Raw genomic sequence first — 21,510 nt, 5'->3', positions numbered from 1 at the left:
AGTACATTTTTGGTTCTGCTTTACCTGATTTTGTCCACAAAATCGGAATTTGGTTATACATTCTCAGCTTTATTTCTCCTGCATTATTCTGTAATGGCAAATTGTCAAGTAAGTATAACTGTTTGGTACTAGTGAATTTTTCTGTAGTAGAAAAATCCCAGGGGCTGGAGGGATAGTTCAGCGCTTAAGAGCACTGGCTGTTCTTCCAGAGGTCCTGAGTTCAATTCCCAGCAACCACATGGTGGCTTACAACCATCTATATCTGTAGTCCCCATGGGATCCAATGCCTTCTGGTGTGCAAATGTACATACAGGCAAAACACCCATATACGTAAAGTACATAAATAAACCTTGAAAGAAAGAAAAGAAAAGCAATTTCCAAAATTAGCAGTTCTTTCCTTATGAACAGGTTTTTTTTTTTTTTTTTTTTTTTTTGGTTTTTCGAGACAGGGTTTCTCTGTGTAGTTTTGCGCCTTTTCTGGATCTTGCTCTGTAGCCCAGGCTGGCCTTGAACTCACAAAGATCCGCCTGCCTCTGCCTCCCGAGTGCTGGGATTAAAGGCGTGCACCACCACCACCTGGTCCCTTATGAACAGGTTTTAGTATTAATTTAAATATCTTCATTCCATGAAGAACATGGTTCTGTTCCCCTTCCTCAACATGTGGTCTCTTGCTAGCAGTTGTTGTTGGGTCTGCAGAAACCACACACACACACACACACACACACACACACACACTTCACACACTTCACACACCACACTTTTCTTTTCCTCTCTCACGTTAGAGATAGAACCCAGGGTTTGGTCTATGCTGTAAGTTTTCTATCACTGAGCTGTGTGTGTACCTAATTTAATCTGGCCTTTGTGTGACTAATGATCTTATGCTCAAGAGTATGCTGAGTTTGTAGTGTGCTTTTCTGCACTGAGTAAGCTACCTTCCTCTTTTTTTGCAACTAATGTCATCAATTGAGTTAGTGTTAAGTGGCTGTAATACAGAGTGAACTACAATAACAAAATTTTTGTCATTAAAGGTGCTGTATAGCATACATACATTCAAAAACATTTGGTGAAATTGAGGTCAGGAAAAACTTTAAAACTGGATTTTTTTTTTTTGTTTGTTTGTTTGTTTTTTCGAGACAGGGTTTCTCTGTGTAGCTTTGCGCCTTTCGTGGAACTCGCTTTGTAGACCAGGCTGGCCTCGAACTCACAGAGATCCGCCTGCCTCTGCCTCCCGAGTGCTGGGATTAAAGGCGTGTGCCACCACCGCCACCCGGCTATAAATAGGTTTTATGATATATAAAATAATGGTAAGGGAAAAGTATGTGTATTCAGTGTACCGTATAGCTTCCCTGCCTGAATGTTTGTGATCCAGTTGCTCCTGCAGAAAGTGTGGTTATATAGAGTCATCTGTAACTTTTTCTTTTGTTGATCTTGTTGTTGGTTTTCAAGACAGAGAGTCTGGATTTTTTTTTTTTTTTTAAGTTTCATTCATTTATTTTATGTATGAGTGCTTTGACTGCTTGTGTATCTCTGTACCATATGTTTGGTGCCCAAGGAAGCCAGAAGAATGTGTTGTATCCTCTGGAGTTGGAGTTACAGTTATGAGCCACCATGTGAGTGCTGGGAATTGAACCCAAGTCATCTAAAGAGCAGTCAGTCTCCTAACTGATGAGCCATCTCTCCAGCCCTTCTCCATATTTGTTTTTTAACATGTCATTAATTAATTAAACTTTCTATATTTGTGCATGTATGTGGAGATCAGAAGACGGTTGGAGGAATTGGTTCTCTCCTTCCACCCTGTGCGTCCTTGTGATTGAGCTCTAGTCATCAGGCTAAGCTACAAAACTCCTTTACCCAAGAAACCATCTTGGCAGTCCCTAAATTGTTCTTTTCTTGTTTGCTTGTTTTATTTTTTTTTTATTTTATTTATTTATTTTTTTTTTTTTGAGACAAGAGTCTCTCTGTGTAGCCCTTGCTATCCTGGAACTTGCCCTGTAGACCAGGGCTGCCTCAAACTCAGATCTGACTACCTCTGCCTTTTGAGTGCTGGGATTAAAGGTGTGTGCAGCTACTGCCTGGCTCCTAAATTGTTCTTTTAAAAAGTATCAGTTCCTGCCGGGTAGTGGTGATACATGCTTTTAATCCCAGTACTTGAGAGGCAGAAGCAGGCAGATCTCAATGAGTTTGAAGTCAACCTGGTCTATAGAGTGAGATATACACAGAGAAACCTTGTCTGGAAAAACCAAAACAAAACCAAAACAAAACAAAACAAAAAACCAGCCAGTTCAAATAAGTCAGAAATATATGAATCCCTGTCATCTTGGACCTATAGATAGATGTACTGTATAATGTTAGTGCTTGTGAAATATATGCAGAACTAAGCTGAATATTTGAGATGGGCTGAAGGTCCCCAATGGAGCTTATCAACAAGATATTTTCTAGACACTGTCTTTGCTGTTACTTTGATAACTTCAAATTATCCAGTTTTGTTTAAGGAATAAAGAAATGGGGCTGGAGAGATGGCTCAGTGGTTAAGAACATGTATTGTTCTTGCAGTGGACCCGAGTTTAATTCCCAGCACCCACATCAGGCAGCTTACAACTGCTTGTAACTCCAGATTCAGGGGATGGCCCTAATCTTAGATACATGCACATATACGGACAAACACACATGTACACATAAATAAATAATTATAAAATATTAAAAGAAACATTTAAGTTTCTTAAATAATGGGCATGTATATATGATAAAATACATAGTTATATACCATTTCTTGGTACTTGAGCATGTTCCAGGTGCTATTCTATTTCACAGTACCAATTCTGAACATTTATGTACAATTGTTAAAGTCTTTATGAGTTGTAGAAATTTGATCATTACGGTTTTCTTTTTGTAAGCCTCTTTTCTGATATTTCTATGTATTCATACTTAAAATCAATCATTAAATCCTCTTCTAAATCCAGTTTTGTTTTGTTTTTAAATCACAGAGTAGGAAGTTAAATTAAAAAGTTCCAAATAATGATTTTTCTTTCTTTATTATTTATTATTACAGCTTTACCAGCAGGGACGCTTATGTCAACTGGGCAGTGAATTCTGTGAATTGGAAGTTTTTGCTAAAGTTTTGAGAGCTTTGGACAAAAGGTAAATTTGTGTGTATGTATACTATGTTCCTGCTTTCATCCGTCTGTCCTTCCTTCTGAGTCTCGTGACCCAAGATGGCCTTGAACTTGCTAAACTTCTGATCCTCCATCTACTTCATGAGTGCTTGAATTGCAGATAGGAGACAAGGTCTCAAAAGAAAAAAGGAGTACTAAGACATATATACCATAAAATCTGCCACTTAAACCATTTCAAAATATATAACTCAGGGACTGGAGGGATGGTTCAGTGGTTAAGAGGACTGCCTACTCTCCCAGAGCACTCAGATACAATTCCTAGCCCCTATAGGACAGCGCCTATATGAAACTCGTTTCAGGGGGTACAACACCCTCTTCTGGCCTTCAAGGACAACAAGCCTACATGTGGTACATAGACATATATGTCGGCAAAACACTTCTCATACACGTAAAATGATAAATGAGATATAATTCAATGATATTAAGTACACTTAATATCAGCCAACAGTAGTAGACATTTCTGGAATGTTTCACCATTAAAGTTTATGAGTAGATGAAAGGCCACTTAATACTATGATAGCAAATTCTATGGCATGGGAATTATAACTCAATGAAAAGCCTTGAAGAACAAAATGATAATAGTTATACTTTATATAATGGGAAAAGGTTACAGGACATACTGTTACTTTATAAATACATATAAAGCTCTTAGTGAGGGATTTGATAGTTTGGTTTTGTTTTGAGTCAAGGTCTCATATAGCCCAGTCTGGCTTTGGATGTTGGTTCTCGCCTTACACCTTACTTGAGACAGTGTCTCTCTTAGTGTTCACTGCTGCATATGCCAGGCTAGCCAACCTGTGAGCGTCTAGCAAGTCTCTTATTTGTGCTTCCCATCTCCCTGTAGAGTTGCCCTGGGATTGCTGTTGCTTTTGCTGCTGTGTCCAGCTTTTGTGTGTGTTTTAAGATCCAAACTCGGCTTGTGTGGCAAGTGCTGAGCCATCTCCCTGTTGTCTTTGTATTATTGGAGCATATGTAATTTTTAAAGCTAGTCCCATCCTTCAGTACCATCAGGTTACAGACTTAGCCTCACCTTATCTTGTTTTGGAAAAAACAATGGTATTATATTTAATAGAGGAGCAGCTAGCTCTAAAGGGGCAAAATCAGTTACCTCTCCAGAATCACCTTTCTCTTGTCTTTCAGACATTTGCTTCATCATTGTTTTCAGGCTTTGATGGATCATGGTGTTAAAGTTGCTTCTGTCCTGGCCTATTCATTCAGTAGACGGTGCTCCTACATAGCAGAATCAGATGCTGCAGTAAAGGAGAAGGCCATCCAGGTTGGCTTTGTTTTAGGTGAGTAATGGCAAAGTAGAGGAGTGTTTTATTCTGTAATGGCCTTGGAGTTAAACCTTCTAACGATAAGGGTTCCTTCAAGAGTTCCCACAGTCTGCACAGGCAGATTGTGAGCAGCTGTCTTACCTAGGTGTGGCCTACTCAACTTCAGCATCTAGGTGGTGTCTTCCTGAATTCTCATGGCATTCCAGCACAGTGACAGCAATGGTAGCATTTACTTACATATGCAGAAGTAAACTTAAAGAAGTTGAGTAAGTGGATCAGCTCATAGCTTTTAGTGAGCTATGTTTAGAATCCTGTGTCTCTGTGATCTCAAAGCAAGTCTTACTGCTGTGACATGCTGTCACCAAATTCTTTAACTGCTTACTGTATGCTGTGGCATGAGACTAAATGTTTTTAGGGCCTTGTTTTTGTTATTGATTTTCAAAAGTAGTTAATTTTGTGGAGATATTTTGTAAAGATAGCAGAAACCACTTTAAAAATATTCTGGAAAGGCTTATAATATATACTGCGATAATTTTGTAACTTGAATAGTTTTCACAACTGTACAGAGTTAAAAGTATGTTTCAGGCAATTACTTACTCAAATTATTATTCCCTCTTTCTGTGCTGGGGATCAAACTTTTTAAAGTTAAACATAAGCTGGGCTGTAGTGGCACACGCCTTTAATCCCAGCACTTGGGAGGCAGAGGCAGGTGGATCTCTGAGTTCGAGGCCAGCCTTGTCTACATAGTGAGTTCTAGGACACCCAGGGCTGTTACACAGAGAAACCCTGTCTTGAAAAACCAAAAAAGAAAAAAGAAGGGGGAAAAAAAAAGTTAAGCATAAGATGTTAATATTACGGAGTGTTTTCTCTAGGTGTTTTACTATAAACATGTCATTGATTGTAGCTCTCAAACAGTTTACTGAGTCAGGTGACGTTACTGACTGTCTGTTCTTCAGGTGGCTTCCTCTCCGACGCTGGCTGGTACAGTGATGCTGAGAAGGTCTTCCTGTCCTGTCTTCAGTTGTGTACTCTACATGATGAGATGCTTCACTGGTTTCGAGCAGTGGAGTGTTGTGTGAGGTGAGCTTGGAGCAGATCCTATGGTTAGGTGGTACTTAGATGTAAGTACTTGGTGTTAGTGGTTTGGGCTCAGAGTTCTGGGTATACTCCCAACAATTGAGTAAATTTCTTAGATGATGATAATCATGTCATGGTTTCAGTAGTCCAACCTCCCATCTCCAAAATGTTATGAACCTGTTCTAGATTTGTGCGTGTGTGGAGACAGGATCTTGCTCTGTAGACCAGGCTGGCCTCAAACTCACAGAGATCTTTCTGCCTCCGCCTCCCAAGTGCTGAGATTACAGGGTGCAACATCGTGCCCAGCCTATTTTGTTTTTTAATAAAATAACCTTCTTGAACTGTTGGGCAGGAAACAGCTTGAACCTGAATTTAAAGAGAACATGGATCTCATGTAGTTTAATTACTTGAAATCCAAAGATAAATAAAAATAAGCTAAAAGAAAATAGTGGGAGGAGGGAGGACAGGGGAATCTGTGGTTGGTATGTAAAATGAATAGAAAATCTCTTTTAAAAAAAAGAGAAAAAAGAAAAATAAATAAAAAAAAAAGAAAGAAAGAAAATAGTGGTATCTCAGTGTTTGAGAGAAAATAGTATCCCTTACTGATTTTCAGGATAAAGGAAAACATTTCAAATCCATCAAGACCCAGGGTTCTAATGTGTACTAGCAGATCTCCCTGTGAGCCTTACAAGTTAGAGCTAGGACCTTTGGTAACCTGAGTGAGTCACTGGCAAGGGGAATGGCATCCCTACTCTACTACTTGTTGAAATTAGTCACAGCTTGCTTCTCAGTCTTCTGCAAAGGTTGTCAGTGCTTGAGCAAGCTCAGGCTCTGTCATCAGGCAAAAGGAGCAGCAATGGCTCAGAAAGAGAGCGGACTGTCCCCTACACCTCATAGTGATCCCTTTCTTAGCTTAAAGTAAACTAATTGAAAAACAGAAAGAAGATGCAGATAACCATAGTCAGAAATCAGAATTGAGACATGACTGCTGACCTAGAAACTTTAAAAAAAAAAAAAAATCATAAGGGAATCTTATGAAAAGTTATACATCATCAGTTGTAAAATCTAGATTAAAGCAACAAATTTCTAGAAATGAACAATTACCCAAATGATAGTAGAAGAAATTAAAAATCTCAGCAGACCCATAACAAACAGAGATTACAAAAAGTAGTCACAAACCTTCTAACAAAGAAAATAAAGGACTAGAAGACTTTGCTGATAAAATGTGCCAAGCATTTAAAGAGTTAGCACTGGTCCATCCCATACTCCTCCTAGAATATTGAAGAGTCCTTTCCCAACTCATTTTATGAAGTTACATTGATGAAAACCCAGGGAGGATATCCCAAGAAAAGATAATTAATTGTAGACCAGTACCCCTTAAATATTGATGCAAAAATCCTCAACAAAATATTAACATCAAATCTAAAATAATACCTAAGTGAGATTTTAAACCAAGAATGCAAGAGTATTTTGACATATGAAAATAAAGCAATATAATATACCACAATAATAGACTGAACAAAACGTATGATATTTTTAGTGGATGTTGAAAAGTATTTGACAAAATCTGCTATCCTTTCTTAATAAACACCCGCGCCCGCGCGCAGCGCGCGCGCACACACACACACACACACACACACACACACAGCTAGGACTAGAAGAGAACCTCCTTGCTCTGCCAGAGACCATTTATGACAGACCTCCAGGGCGTGGTAGTGTATGCCTGTAACACTAGCTTTAGCTACATAGCGAGACACTGTCTGAAAGAAAAAGAACCAAACAGGAGGTGGTACAGCAAGGAGGAGTTAGGGAAGTGGAGAGAAAAACAATTAGCTTGGTGACACACTGAATCAAGAAAAAGATGTCTCTACTGGAAATAGCATTATATTAGAATTTTTAGCCAAAATAGACAAGAAAAAGAAATAAATAGCATTGTATTGGAAAGGGAGGAAAGGACTACATTCATTGAACTCAGAAACTAGATATGGTTTGTAATCCCAGCACTCAGGAGGCAGAGGTAGTGGGATTGCTGAGAACTTGTCTCTAAAAAAAGGACCAACAGCTGGGGAGATAGCCTAGCGAGTTAAGTGCTAGCCCACAAGCATAAGGACTCGGGTTGGGGGAAGGTGTGTCAGGCATGGTGGCACACGTCTGAATTGGCAAGCTCTAGATACAGTGAGAGATTGTCACATGCAAGGTGGATAGCAATTAAAGAAGACACTCAGTGTTGACCTCTGCCCTGGACATGTACTTCAGTACTCATGTACACGTGTACATACACACACGCACACGCACGCACGCGCGCGTGCTTTAAAAAAAGAAACAATAACCAAAACCCCTAGAAACTTGTAAATCAGGACAGTGTCAACACAGTGAAGCTGGGTCTGTTGGTTTACTTCTGTAATCCCAGCACTCAGGGGACATAGCAATTTCTGTCACTCTCCCTCTTTTCTCCCTTCCTTCCTTTCTTTCTTTCTTTCTTTCTTTCTTTCTTTCTTTCTTTCTTTCTTTCTTTCTCTCTCTCTCTCTTTCTTTCTCTCTTTCTTTTTCTTTCTTTTTTCTTTTCTCTCTCTCTCTCTCTCTCTCTCTCTCTCTCTCTCTCTCTCTCTTTTTTAAAGATTTATTTATTATGTATACAGTGTTCTGCCTGCAGGTCAGAAGAGGGAGGGCACCAGATCTCATTACAGATGGTTGGGAGCCACCATGTGGGTGCTGGGAATTGAACTCAGGACCTCTGCAAGAACAGCCAGTGCTCTTAACTGCTGAGCCATTTCTCCAGCCCCACTCTCGGTCTTTTCTTTCCTGTCTGCGCACCCATCTTGTCCTTATTTACTTACAAGACTGGCCAGAAATTCAGTTCTCCTTCCTACCTGAGCCTTCTTAGTGCTGGGAATACAGGGATACACTACCATTCCCTCTGACATTGGCTCAGAAAAAGACAACCTACAGAAATTGCAAATCATGTATTGAACAAGGGTGTAGTATTTAAAGTGTATCAAGTACAACTCAACAACAAATGACCCAAGGTTTTAAGTAGGCAAGAGACTTGAGTAGACACTTTCCAAAGAAGCTGTGTAAATTGCCAATGAAAAAACACTACTTTTTTTTTTTTTTTTTTTTTTTTGGTTTTTCAAGACAGGGTTTCTCTGTGTAGCTTTGTGCCTTTCCTGGAACTCACTCTGTAGCCCAGGCTGGCCTTGAACTCACAGAGATCCACCTGGCTCTGCCTCCTGAGTGCTGTGATTAAAGGCGTGCGCCATCACCACCCAGTGAAAAAATATTACTAACAGTCTCAGTCATCAGGGAGCTCTATGTCAAACACAGATAAGATACCACTTCACTTGTATGAAGGGCATGTAGAATTTGTTTTAATGAACTAGAGATGAGCTCTTGCCCATTATGTGTCGTGTCCTAGGATGGATTTCCAGCGATGCCAAAACGAGCAGAAAGTTAGTTTAGTGGTAGCGAGGATGAGGAGAAATTGCAAACCTTGCACACTGTTGCTGAGTGTAAAATGATGCAGCTGTGTAGTGTACAATTTGGCAGTTTCTCAGAATCTAAACATAGAATTACCATATGGCCCAGCAAATCCATTCCAAGGTGTATATCCAAGAGCATTGAAAGCAGAGACTCCGGGCTGGAGAGATAGCTCAGTGGTTAAGAGCACATTTTGTTCCTTTTTTTTTTTTTTTTTTTTTTTTCCTTTCTTTCTTTCTTTCCTTTTTCTCGAGACAGGCTTTGCGTAGCCCTGGCTGTGCTGGAACTAGTTCCATAGACTGTGCTGGCTTCAGACTCAGATCTGTCTGCCTTCTAAGTGCTGGAACTAAAGGCACACTCCACCAACCCCCTGCAGCACATACTGTTCTTGTATAGGGCATGAATTTGATTTTCAGCATTCACATCAGGTAGTTCACAACTGCCTGTAACTCCAGCTTCACGAGATCTGACACCTCTCTGACCTCATGCACAGACATACACATACAAATAAATAATAAAAAATGAAGGAAAGCAGGAACTCGAGATTTGAATACTATATTACAGAGCCAGAAGCTGAAAAGAATCCAAGTATCTATCTGCAGATGAAAAGATACTCAAGTCTGTGTGCTGCAATGTGATGTACCTTGAAAATTTTACCCTGTGGAAAAAAAGATACATAGTACATACATGTATATATAAAATAAATTTATAGTAGAAGTATATAGTATAGAGTAAATTTATATTTTATATTTACATAAAGGTGTATAGGTATAATATAGAAGTAAAGTATATAGTAGAAGTATATATTATAAAAAGTTACTGAGGACTAGAATGAGAAACTGACTAATGATGACAAAGTTTCTATTGGAGGTAATGATTGCATAACATTGTAGCTTAAGTTTTCCTGCCTGGCCCACAGTCAGGACAAATCTCTCTCACCTGCCAGTCCCACAGCCGCTCAGACCCGACCAAGTAAACACAGAGACTTATATTGGTTACAAACTGTATGGCCGTGGCAGGCTTCTTGCTAACTGTTCTTACAGCTTAAATTAATCCATTTCTATTAATGGTGAAGATGCCGGTAAGCCACGAGCTGTTTGTGGTGGCTGGCAGTGTCTCTCTGACTCAGCCTTCCACTTCCCAGCTTTATTCTCCTCCTTGTCCCACCTATACTTCCTGCCTAGCCAATGGCCAATCAATGCTTTATTTATTGACCAATCAGCAACACATTTGTCATACAGAACATCCCACAGCATAACATGATAAATGTAATTAATAGTACTGAATTGTACACGTAAGCATGGTTCAGTGGCAGACACTTGTAATCCCAGCATTTGAAAAGTGGAAGCAGAAGGATCACAAATTAGAAGCCAGCCTAGACTAGATAGTGAGACCTGTTTTCAAAAGAAAACAAAACAGAATTTCATTTTATATATTTCATTAAAATCCAAAAACTAGAATTCATTCCTTATCAGTCCTTAGTGTCACTGTCTAACCTGTCATTATTTCAAAAAATACTTCGCTTCTTGTTGCTAGGTAGGAATCAAACCCAGGGCTTCATGAATCCTAAGCACTTACCTTTGATTTCCATAAAAATGTACTAGATCTTAGAAAAAGTGGGATCTGATCTTAGGAAACACAGGAAGGAGAGAGACCTGTTTGCTCAGTTTTCGTTTGGTGTATGCTGTTTCTTCACTTTGACTAAATACCTGACAGAAATAGCTTAAAGGAGAAAAGATTTCTTTTGGCTTTCTGTTTTAGGAGTCCTGTTCATGGTTACTTGGCCCCATTCCATCCACACAGATAAAATAAAACATGGTAACAGAAGCACGTTGGAGCAGGGTGGAAAGAAAGAGATGCTTGAAAGAGTCAGGACAAGTTATGACCCCCAAGGATGTGGTCCTAGTGACCTATCTACCTTTCTCAACTAGGCCCCACCTCCTTTTCACAGTGTCCCAGTGACACCATCACATCAATTAATCCATTGATTAGTTCACAGTCCTCATGTCTGTCTCTAGGAACCCAGAGGCATGCTTTATTAAGTAACCTAGGCATTTAAGCCAATCAAGTTGACGGTTAGATGATCATATTGTGTGTCTCTGTGTCTGTGTATTTGAGACAGTGTCTCACTATGTAGCCCTGGCTGACCTGGAACTCACAGAGATCTGCTTGCTTTTGTCACCAGAGTGCTGAGATCGAAGGTGTGTGTCACCACATCCATATCACTTGGTATTCATTCATTCATTTATTATCTTTATTTTTATTTATTTGGTTTATCGAGACAGGGTTTCTCTGTGTAACGGTCATGGCTGTCCTGGAACTCGCTCTGTACACCAGGCTGGCCCTAAACTCACAGAGATCCAAATGCCTCTGCCTCCTGAGTGATGGGATTAAAGGTGTGCACAACCACCACCTGGCAGTATTTATTTTTTTATTCATTTATTTTTTATAATTATAAATAATATTTATAGTTACAAATTATTTTTAAAATTGAGATTTGTTTAAATTTTGTATGTATGCGTGTTTTGTTTGCATGTACATGTATAGCACATAGGGGCATTGACTGCAAAGGTGAGAAGTGGACACGGGATTCCCTGGAACTGGAGTTACAGATGGTTGTGAGACACCGTATCGGTGCTAGGTCCTCTGCAAGAGCAGTAAACACTCTTAATTACTGAACCATGTCTTCAGTCCCTTTGGTTTTTTTTTGTTTGTTTGCTTAGTTGTTTGTTTTGAGCCAGAGTTTGTCTGTGTGGCCCTGGCTGTCCTGGAACTCACTATGAGACCAAACTGGCCATGAACTCACAGAGATCTGCTTGTTTCTGCCTCTCGAGTGCTGGGATTAAAGATGTGTGCCACCATGCCAAGTTTAGTCTCTTAATTTTTTAAAAAAAATTACATTTATTTTTGTATTTGGGGGCAGGGGGCTCAGGCGTATGCCACAGTGTTCATGTAGAGGAGTCAGTTCTCTCCCTCTATCATTTGTGTCCTAGGTATTGAACTCAGGTTGTTAGGCTACTTTTACCCACTGAGCCATCTCAGCAACTGGTATCATGTATTTTTTTTTTTTTTTTGACTGTCTGATATGGATCTAGTAATTTGCTCACTTTTTTTTTGTTTTTTTGTTTTTGTTTGTTTGTTTTGAGATAGGGTTTCTCTGTGTAGCTTTGTGCCTTTCCTAGAACTCATTCTGTAGACCAGGCTGACCTAGGAGTCACAGAGATCCACCTGCCTCTGCCTCCCAAGTGCTGCAAGTACGCCGCCGCCACCACTACCACCTGGCACTTACTCTTTTTAAAATTGTTTGTGAGGCTGGAGAAATGGCTCAGAGGTTAAGAGCAGAGGACTTGAGTTCAATTCCCAGCAACCACATGGTGGCTCACAACCATCTATAATGAGATCTGGTGCCCTCTTCTGGCCTGCAGGCATACATGCAGACAGAACACTGGATACATAATAAATAAGTCTTTCAAAAATTGTATTTGTGTGTGTGATATGCGTGCATATTCATTTGTATGTGTGCATGTGCAGATATGTATCTGTCTCCGTGTAGAGTCATGTAGTTCACATCAGGTCCTCCTTGACTGTGTTCTACTTTATTTATTGAGGGAAGGTCTCACTTGTGTCTAGCTGTCCAGTTTGCTCCTGGAATTACAGGCTGCCCCAGGCCTGCCCCTTATTATGTAGGTAGGTTTTGAGGATTCCAACTCTGGTCTGTGGGCTTTCAAGGCAAGCATCTTATCCATTGAGACATTGCTCTAGCCAGTTTTCATTTCGTTTTACTCTGTGTATACACAGGTGCACATGAGTGTACATGTAGGCACACATATGCCGTGGCCCAAGTGTGGGAGTCAGAGGACAACTTTTCGGATTCTGTTCTCTCCTTCCACTAAAATCTGGGGATCAAACTCTGATCTTTATGTATTTACATGCAGCACTGCCTTTGCCTTCTGAGCCATCTAGCCAGCCCAGCCCTTCAGTCTTGCAGTAAATATAGTTACAAGCTAGCTGACTTCATGTTTGCATATTTTTCATTTGAAACTTGAATAGTTTGGCATGGTACACAGTAGTTGCTTTTTAGCCCAACATGATGGTATATGCCTTTAATCCCAGCACTCGGGAGGCAGAGGCAGAGGTAGTGGTAGTAGGTTCTCTCTGTGTTCCAGGACAGCCAGGGCTATGCAGAGACCCTGTCTCAGAAAAACCAAACAAACAAACAAACAAACAGACCAGTTCCTTTTGCAGTAGCTGTTGATAAGGAAGGTGTGGTTTCATGTTTTTTTTTTTTTTTGTGGGTTTTTTTTTTTTTCTTTTTTTTTTTTTTGTTTTGTTTTGTTTTTCGAGACAGGGTTTCTCTGTGTAGCTTTGCGCCTTTCCTGGAACTCACTTGGTAGCCCAGGCTGGCCTCGAACTCACAGAGATCCACCTGGCTCTGCCTCCCGAGTGCTGGGATTAAAGGCGTGCACCACCACCGCCCGGCGGTTTCATTTTGTTAATTGGGAAAGTAAGCTAGTCTGTCTCCACAGTCGGAGTGCAGGTGGGAACCTTGGCAACACATCCTTTCTTTGCTCAGAGCTGTCAGTTTTACCGAAAGTTTCTTGGCTCTTCCATCCTGCTTACTCTCAGCCCAGATGGACACACAGAAGCTGCTGGGTCTCTGTATGTTCATTATGTGTTTAAATAGAGCACAAATGGGACTGCAGAGAACACCAAGCAGTGCTTCTCAGCATTAAATAGTCTGTGGCCCCATTGTGTGCCAGTTACTAAGTAATGGCCAGAAAGGATCATCCTGGAGTACTCATGGTAAAGAGCATTGGCAACTCCAGATATCCTTTCCCTCGACAGTCTCGTGTAACGCAGGCTAGCTTTGAACTGCCTGTGTTGCTGAAAATTCCTCATGACTCTACTTACTGTCCAAGTGCTGAGATGACAGGTTCACACCACCACGTCTAGTTTATGGTGCTGGGGTTCGAACCTAGGGTTTTATGCATGCTAAATAAGCACAGCACCAGCTGAGCCACATGCTCAGCCCTATTATTATTTTTTATTTGTAGACTAGGTCTTGCTATACTACCCAGGATGGCCTCAAATTCATTCTCTAGCCCAAGCAGATTATGAATAGGCAAGGCTTGTGCCATCAGCCTCCCTCAAGTATCTGTTGATTTTTTTTTTTTAAACTCTTGTATTCTGCTCAACCTTGACTAACCTGCTCAGAAGTATAGTCATTCCGCCCACCATTCTAGAGTAATGAGATTAATCCTCCCTCCATCCTCCATCCCTCCTTTCCTCTTCTCCAGTTTGTCCAGTGCTAGGGAATGAACTTAGGGCCTCACACACGGTAGGGAAAGGCTCTACCGTCTAGCTATGCCTGCTTCTCACATGGTTTAGACAGTTTCATTGTTTAGGCCTAGCTCTGCCTCTAGAGTGCTGATATTAATGCCCTGCCTGGTTTTCTTTTAAATGTCTTTTATGTCTTTATTGCCTCTGGGTCTAAGCATTTTCAGAAGAACGTATTAACCTTATAGATATGGCATTCAACCAGCACTATAATAGATATTTGTCCTAACAACTATTCTTGTCCTTTAGTCTGCTCTAAAGCTTGTTGATACACTTTCATACTCATTAGATTGAGAGCAGGTTGTACGTTATTTTGTGTAGTGTACGCAGGATTTTCTTCCACAGAGGTTTTGGACAAGTAGGTGTCACTGTTCCCTTAGTGGTACAGTAAGCAATCTCAAGTAAAGTGAGCACTTGGGAAGCAGCATGGATGAGAGTAGTGGTGACGGATGAAGGCGTGCCTGCACAGACGTAAATGAGAAAGACCAGTGAGGGCGGGTGCTAATGTCTCACACTGATTCTCATTTTTTCCACTCTTTTCTCTATTCTGCTTGAATTTGGAATAAAAATGTTTTGTTTAGCACACGCTGAATACACAAAATACACGACTATGGGGAAAACTCAAGGAACTGGCTGAGATTGGTCACAGGGGGTTTCAGCATTGCCAGCGCCACTTGAGGCTCTTTCTCATGCAGCCTTATTGCTAGCATCCACTGTCTTGTCATTTAGGTTCTGCACCATTGTAAGAAGTTACCAGGGTCTGGGTTGGGGATGTAGCTCAGTGGTAGAGGCCCTGGGTTCGGTCCTCAGCTCTATTTAAAAAAAAAGAAGTTGCCGGGCGGTGGTGGCGCACGCCTTTAATCCCAGCACTCGGGAGGCAGAGCCAGGCGGATCTCTGTGAGTTCGAGGCCAGCCTGGACTACCAAGTGAGTCCCAGGAAAGGCGCAAAGCTACACAGAGAAACCCTGTCTCGAAAAACCAAAAAAAAAAAAAAAGAAGTTATCAGGGTCACTATGCTGGAAGTACCAAAAGTAAAGGACTTGTTTGTCTTTTTCAGGTTGCTTCATGTGCGAAATGGAAATTGCAAATATCATTTAGGTGAAGAAACATTTAAGTTAGCTCAGACATACATGGATAAGTTATCAAAACATGGCCAGCAAGCAAACAGAGCTGCTCTCTATGGAGAACTATGTGCGCTCCTGTTTGCAAAAAGCCACTATGATGAGGTAAGTTGACTTGTTGTTTTAAGACAGGGTCTTAGCCGGGCGGTGGTGGCACACGCCTTTAATCCCAGCACTTGGGAGGCAGACGCAGGAGGATCTTTGTGAGTTCGAGGCCAGCTTGGTCTACAGAGTGAGATCCAGGAAAGGCGCAAAGCTACACAGAGAAACCCTGTCTCGAAAAACCAAAAAAAAAAAAAAAAAAAAAAAAGACAGGGTCTTTATTTGTAGCCAAAGCTGGCCTTGAATTTGTGATCTTCCTCGATCAGTCTCTCTAGTGCTGGGGTCACAGTCATGTCCCATACCATGGTGAGGTCAGTATTTTATGGTAACTACCTATGAAACAGGATAAGCCAGTCTTCTCTTACATGTTTTCTAAATTATATTTTATGTATTGGGTGGTCTTCAAGGTTGTGGGTTTTTGTTTGTTTGTTTGTTTTTGTTTTGGATAAGACAAGGCCAGGTAGCCCAGACAAACCTCAGGCTCAGGATCCTTCCATCTCTGCCTCCTGAATACTGGGATAAGGTTATAGGCATGTACTACCATTCCCAATTTTCACATACTAGGTTCATGTCATAGATTTTATTGCAAAATGGAAAAAGACTTAATTTTCTTTTTTGTTTTTTTGAGACAGGATTTCTCTGTGTAGCCCTGGTTGTCCTGGAACTCACTCTAAAGTCCAGGCCGGCGTCAGACTCACAGAGATCTGCCTGCCTCTGCCTCCTGAGCGTTAAAAGCGTGCACCCCCACAGTCCAACCTAGTGAAATATGTAAAAACTAGACAAAAGGAGTGTTTGTGAGATGGAACTTAAATATTTACAAGTGAAACTTAGGGCTTTTTTGTTTATTTTCTACAGGTGTTTGTCTGCCCAATTTATTTTAAAGGAAATACTGTGTTAACTGAGCCTTAATAGAAGCATTTGGTTATATATCATTTTGGGTGAACTATTTTAACATGAGTTCGAACATAAGTATTTAATTTGGCAAGCACACTACCACTGAAAATTTTTTTTTAAGATTTATTTATTATGTATACAGTATTCTGCCAACATGTATGCCTGCAGGCAAGAAGAGGGCACCAGATCTTATTACAGATGGTTGTGAGCCACCATGTGGTTTCTGGGAATTGAACTCAGGTCCTCTGGAAGAGCAGCCAGTGCTCTTAACCTCTGAGCCATCTCTCCAGCCCCCCACTGAAATGTTTTAAAACTGCATTGTAGTTACCATAGTTGTAAAAGTGTTATTGAAAGATTTACAACACGCCCCCACGGTCAGGCGTGTTCGCATATGCCTGGCGGACACTTCCGCCTAGCCAGGCCCAGGTCAGGATAGCCATTTCCGGGTCAGGGCATCTCGCGGGACCGAGATGCGTGACGTTTCACTGGCCACGTAAGCGTGCAACGTGGCCATGTGATCTACGCGCTTGCGTGTAGTAGTGACGCTGATCTGTCCACGCCCAGCCTTTAAAAAATCAGGCGCCATGCTCCTGGTTCCTTCTTCTCCACACACGTGTTTCCCGCAGGCCTGTTCACTCTCTGTCCCTTTACCTTTAATAAAACTCTTTGTTAGCGGATTCTGTCGTGTTTCGTGGCATTTCCTTGCTGGGTAAGAACACAACGCAGCCAAAAAACTAACAGTTATTGTACTACTTTGAGACAAAATCAGCTTACTTAGTAGCTGTCTTAGTTGCTGTGATAAAACACTATGACCAGGAGAACAAGGGAATCCGTGGCTGATATGTAGAACTGAATTGTATTGCAAAATAAAAATTAAAAAAATTTTAAAAAACCCAACAAAACACTATGACCAAAAGCAACTTGAGGAGGAGAGGGTTTATTTCATCTTAACTTTAGGGTAGGAACTCAAAGCAGAAACCTGTAGGCAGGAGCTGATTGCAGAGCACATAAAAATGTGCAGCTTGTTGGCTTGCACTCCATGTTTTTCTCAGCTGGGTGCATCAGCCCAGGGATGGTCTCACTCATGTCGATCATCAGTCAAGAAAATGTACCATAGGCTTGCCTGCAGGCCAGTCTGATAGGGGCCTTTTCTTGAGGTTCCTTACTCCCAGATGACTGTGTCAAGTTGACATAAGAACTAGACAGTGTACAGTCGCGTAAAATTATAAACTAGGTTTTTGGGACCCAAGTCTCGTGAAGTTAATAGCTTTTACTATTTTTGCATTTTATTGTTTATGAATAGCAATATTTCTTAAGTGAAATGGGAACTCATAGAAGAGAACAAATAATTATTTTTCTCCATTCCTAGTGATCTCCCAAAATTTTTTTTTGTGTGTGTGTTGTATGGGTTTACATATATAGATATGTGTTCACATGAGTGGAGGGTGGAGGTCAGAGTTGGGGGTTTTCTTTAGGAGTTGTCTACCTTGGTTTTATTTATTTTTTTTCAAAGATTTATTTATTTATTATGTATACAGTGTTCTGTTTGCGTGTATCCCTGCAGGCCAGAAGAGGGAGCCAGATCTCATTGCAGATGGTTGTGAGCCACCATGTGGGTGTTGGGAATTGAACTCAGGTCCTCTGGAAGAACAGCCAGTGCTCTTAACCTCTGAGCCATCTCTCCAGGCACCCTTCCCCCTTTAATAGATTTATTTTTGTTTTTTTGTTTGTTTGTTTCTTTTCGAGACAAGAGTTTCTCTGTGTAGCCCTGGCTGTCCTGGAACTCACTCTGTAGACCAGGCTGGCCTTGAATTCATAAGAGATCCTCCTGCCTCTGCCTCCTGAGTACTGAGACTAAAGGCATGCACCACCACTGCCCAGTTTATAGATTTGTTTTTAATTGTATTTACATGTATGTCTGTGTGCTGCTGTGTGTACAGGAGTATAGAGGAGGCTAGAAGAGGGTGTTGGACCCAGGTTACAACGGGTGGTTGTGAGCAGTCTAATGTGGATGCTGAGAACTGAATGTGGGTCCTGTGTAAGACCAGCAACTACTCTTAACCACTAAGCCATCTTTCCAGCCCTTTTTCATATGTATGCATATGTAATATGCATGAGTATGTATATATATATATATATATTCACATGGGTGTGAGAGCATGTATGTGGGCAGGTATATGTATACATCCTTGGAAGTCCAAGGATGATACTGGGAATCTTAATCACTGTTCCATCTTGAGACAGGACCTCTCAGTTAAGCCCAGGATTTACCAAAATAGGTACTCTAGTTATCTTCTTTCTTTATATAATAGCAATTGTCACTGTCCAGAGTAACTTAGTTTGCCTTTTTTTACCTTCTGCTAATCACTAGGAAAAGATCATTGTTTGTTTCACCTCATATTAGATAGATGCTAGCTATTGCCTGCCACTTGACCTCTGTACCTCACTTTTCCATAATAGTGCATACCATTATGCTGTGTTATCAGTTAAATGTATCGATGAACATGAAGTGCTTATTAGAACAATATCTAGCATAATGTAGGCACTCAACTAAACAGATAATTAATATAGAAAATAATAGCCGGGTACAATGGCACACACCTTTAATCCTAGCAACTGGGAGACAGTGGCAGTTGGATCTTTCTGAGTTTGAGGCCAGCCTAGTCTACATAGCAAGTACCAGGCCAACCAAGGCTACATAGTGAACCCTGTCTCAGATAGAAAAGGGTGGAGAGTGGCGTGGGGAAAATGCTCCAGAAGGGAAAGGAAAATATAGGAAACCTAATCTAGGACTGAAGCCTAAAAGATGAGCTTTGTACATACACTAAGGAGCCAGAAGGGAAATGTTTCCTAAGGTAGAGTGGGGGAACTGCTATATGCAAAGACTTCTGGGAAAAATAGAACATGCCTCATTTCCTCATTGTGTATCACATCTGTAATACTTTAATTTATACAAGCTGTAGGAGTGTTTGAGATAGAATTCATACATAGGCTTACCAGCGAGTCACTGAGCTCAGGAAAATCTTCCTGCCATGGCCTCCCTGACTCTGGAGTGACAAGTGTGCACCACCACACTTTGCTTGAGAAAAGTATAATAGATATAAGAGTCAAAATAGTGTGATCAACTCATACTTTCAGAGAATAGTCTCAGAAAATTTCAATTGTAAATGTTTTTGTGTGTGTTTAAGTCCTTGAAATCTTGTAGGAAACAGTCACAGTCATTTCATTCAATACTGTCATTAGTTTGTCACAGTTTGTCTCTTCTCCCTTTTTCAAAGGCATATAAGTGGTGCGTGGAGGCGATGAAGGAGGTCACAGCAGGCTTACCGGTCAAAGTGGTGGTGGATGTCTTAAGGCAAGCTTCGAAGGTGAGTATGACGTAGTTTATAATGAAGTGCTTTATGCAACTTACCTGGCTTTAAGTTGTTAGTCAGTCTTTAATAACTAACTAGATCTGTTTTCTAAGTTTAGAAATTCAGTTTCTAATCAAAACTGTCCGATAGAGGGAGACAGAGGTGGTTGGGTTCTGAGGTTAACCTGGTTTACATAGTGAGTTCCAGGACAGCCAGGGCCACATAGAAAGACCCTGTCTCAAAAAACTAACTAACCAACAACTGTCTTATAAAATTTCTGTTATCAAAGAAACCTGTGAAAATAATTGCTTGAGCTCACTGAAGTACACATCGCAGTAATATTTGATGCTAATATGGCTTAAAATTTTGTCTTTTTTTTTTTTTTTTTTGGAGCTGAGGGTCGAACCCAGGGCCTTGTGCTTGCTAGGCAAGCGCTCTACCACTGAGCTAAATCCCCAACCCCAAATTTTGTCTTCTTTAAAGCTGTGTAGTAACCTCAGTTTCTCATTGGAAGTGATGTTGGACCCGTAGGCCGAGGGCTAGAGTGTCTCCTAGTGTATTTACCTTCCTTCTAGATTGCATTTCACAGTGAGAGAGCTTGTTATACTGGACCTGATAGACAATCTTTATTTGATTTTTCTCTTGTTTCTTTTTCTGTAAATAAGTATATGAATTCTTTGAGGCTATTTATTAGGACCTCAGAGTTACTGCTTCTGTATGCAAAAGCCTTAAAGCACTGATGAACTTTCACATATGTTCTTTGTGTAGAAGTTACTCACACGTGAATATTCCGTTCTGATTGGTTTTATCCAAGTCATTTCAATTAGAAAAAAGACTGCAGATTTTTCGTTTAGAAGACACCACTGTTTCTGCGAAATACTAAAAAGTTGTTTATTGAGATGTGATCTTGGTATGCAACCTCAGCTAGCCTTAAACTTGCTATGTAGTCAAGACTGCCCTCGGATTGTCACTTTACTTGGGCTACAGGCATGTTCTAGTGTGCCTGAGTCTCCATCATTCACTTTAGAGGAAGTGAATAGCAACATAAATATTCAGATTTCATCCGCATAAGAAAAAGATGTTAGCATGCTTAATTTAAACATTAAATATATGCTTGTATGAAATAATATAACATGCAAAATTTGTATATGCACATTGTATTTAGAATTCAAAAACTGGCAGTCTTCATTGTTCAAAATATTTTTTAGCCAGGTGGTGGCACCCACCTTTAATTCAGCACTCAGTGTGTTACAGAGGCAGGCGGATCTCTGTGAGTTTGAGGCCAGCATGGTCTACAGAGTGAGTTCCAGGACAGCCAAGGCTACATAGTGAAATCCTGTCTTGAAAAACCAAAACAACAAAAGTAATTAAAAACTTGAAGTTCTTCTGTACATATAAAAATTACTGTGTGAGCCTTTGTCCATAACTTGATGTCCCAGATCCTATCTGATCTCATAAGCCACATGGAGAAGTCCTGAATAACAAGACCTGTAAACAGCAGGTGCTGTTTAACAAAAAGGTCCAGTCAGATGGCTCAGTCATCTGGCACTTGCCACCAAGCATGACACCTGAGTTCAACCCGTGGGAGCCTTACATGGTAGAAAGAACAAACCAAATGCTGAAAGCTGTCCTCTGACCTCCACACATTGTATTCATTTGTACGTACGTACGTACGTACGTGCATGTTTGTGTGTGCACA

At 40.7% G+C, this 21,510-nt stretch overlaps 1 protein-coding gene and 1 non-coding gene across 2 annotated transcripts in view; one reads left to right on the top strand and one right to left on the bottom strand.

Moving 5' to 3' along the window:
• Nucleotides 1–21,510, top strand: part of Appbp2 (amyloid beta precursor protein binding protein 2) — a 56,192-nt gene that overhangs the window by 20,246 nt on the left and 14,436 nt on the right. The window contains exons 2-6 of the mRNA XM_059271412.1: nt 3,050–3,138; nt 4,314–4,465; nt 5,407–5,530; nt 15,399–15,567; nt 19,737–19,826. Of these exons, the coding sequence (XP_059127395.1) occupies nt 3,050–3,138; nt 4,314–4,465; nt 5,407–5,530; nt 15,399–15,567; nt 19,737–19,826 (624 nt within the window). The remainder of the gene's footprint in view (nt 1–3,049; nt 3,139–4,313; nt 4,466–5,406; nt 5,531–15,398; nt 15,568–19,736; nt 19,827–21,510) is intronic.
• Trnaa-agc (transfer RNA alanine (anticodon AGC)) lies at nt 20,197–20,277 on the bottom strand. Its single transcript has one exon. It is a non-coding gene; the product is annotated as a tRNA-Ala (tRNA).

This window comes from Peromyscus eremicus, chromosome 8a (genome assembly GCF_949786415.1).
Source record: "Peromyscus eremicus chromosome 8a, PerEre_H2_v1, whole genome shotgun sequence".
Classification (NCBI taxonomy): domain Eukaryota; kingdom Metazoa; phylum Chordata; class Mammalia; order Rodentia; family Cricetidae; genus Peromyscus; species Peromyscus eremicus.
The sequence above is the reverse complement of the archived record's forward strand: the minus strand, read 5'-3'. Positions and strand labels throughout refer to the sequence as shown.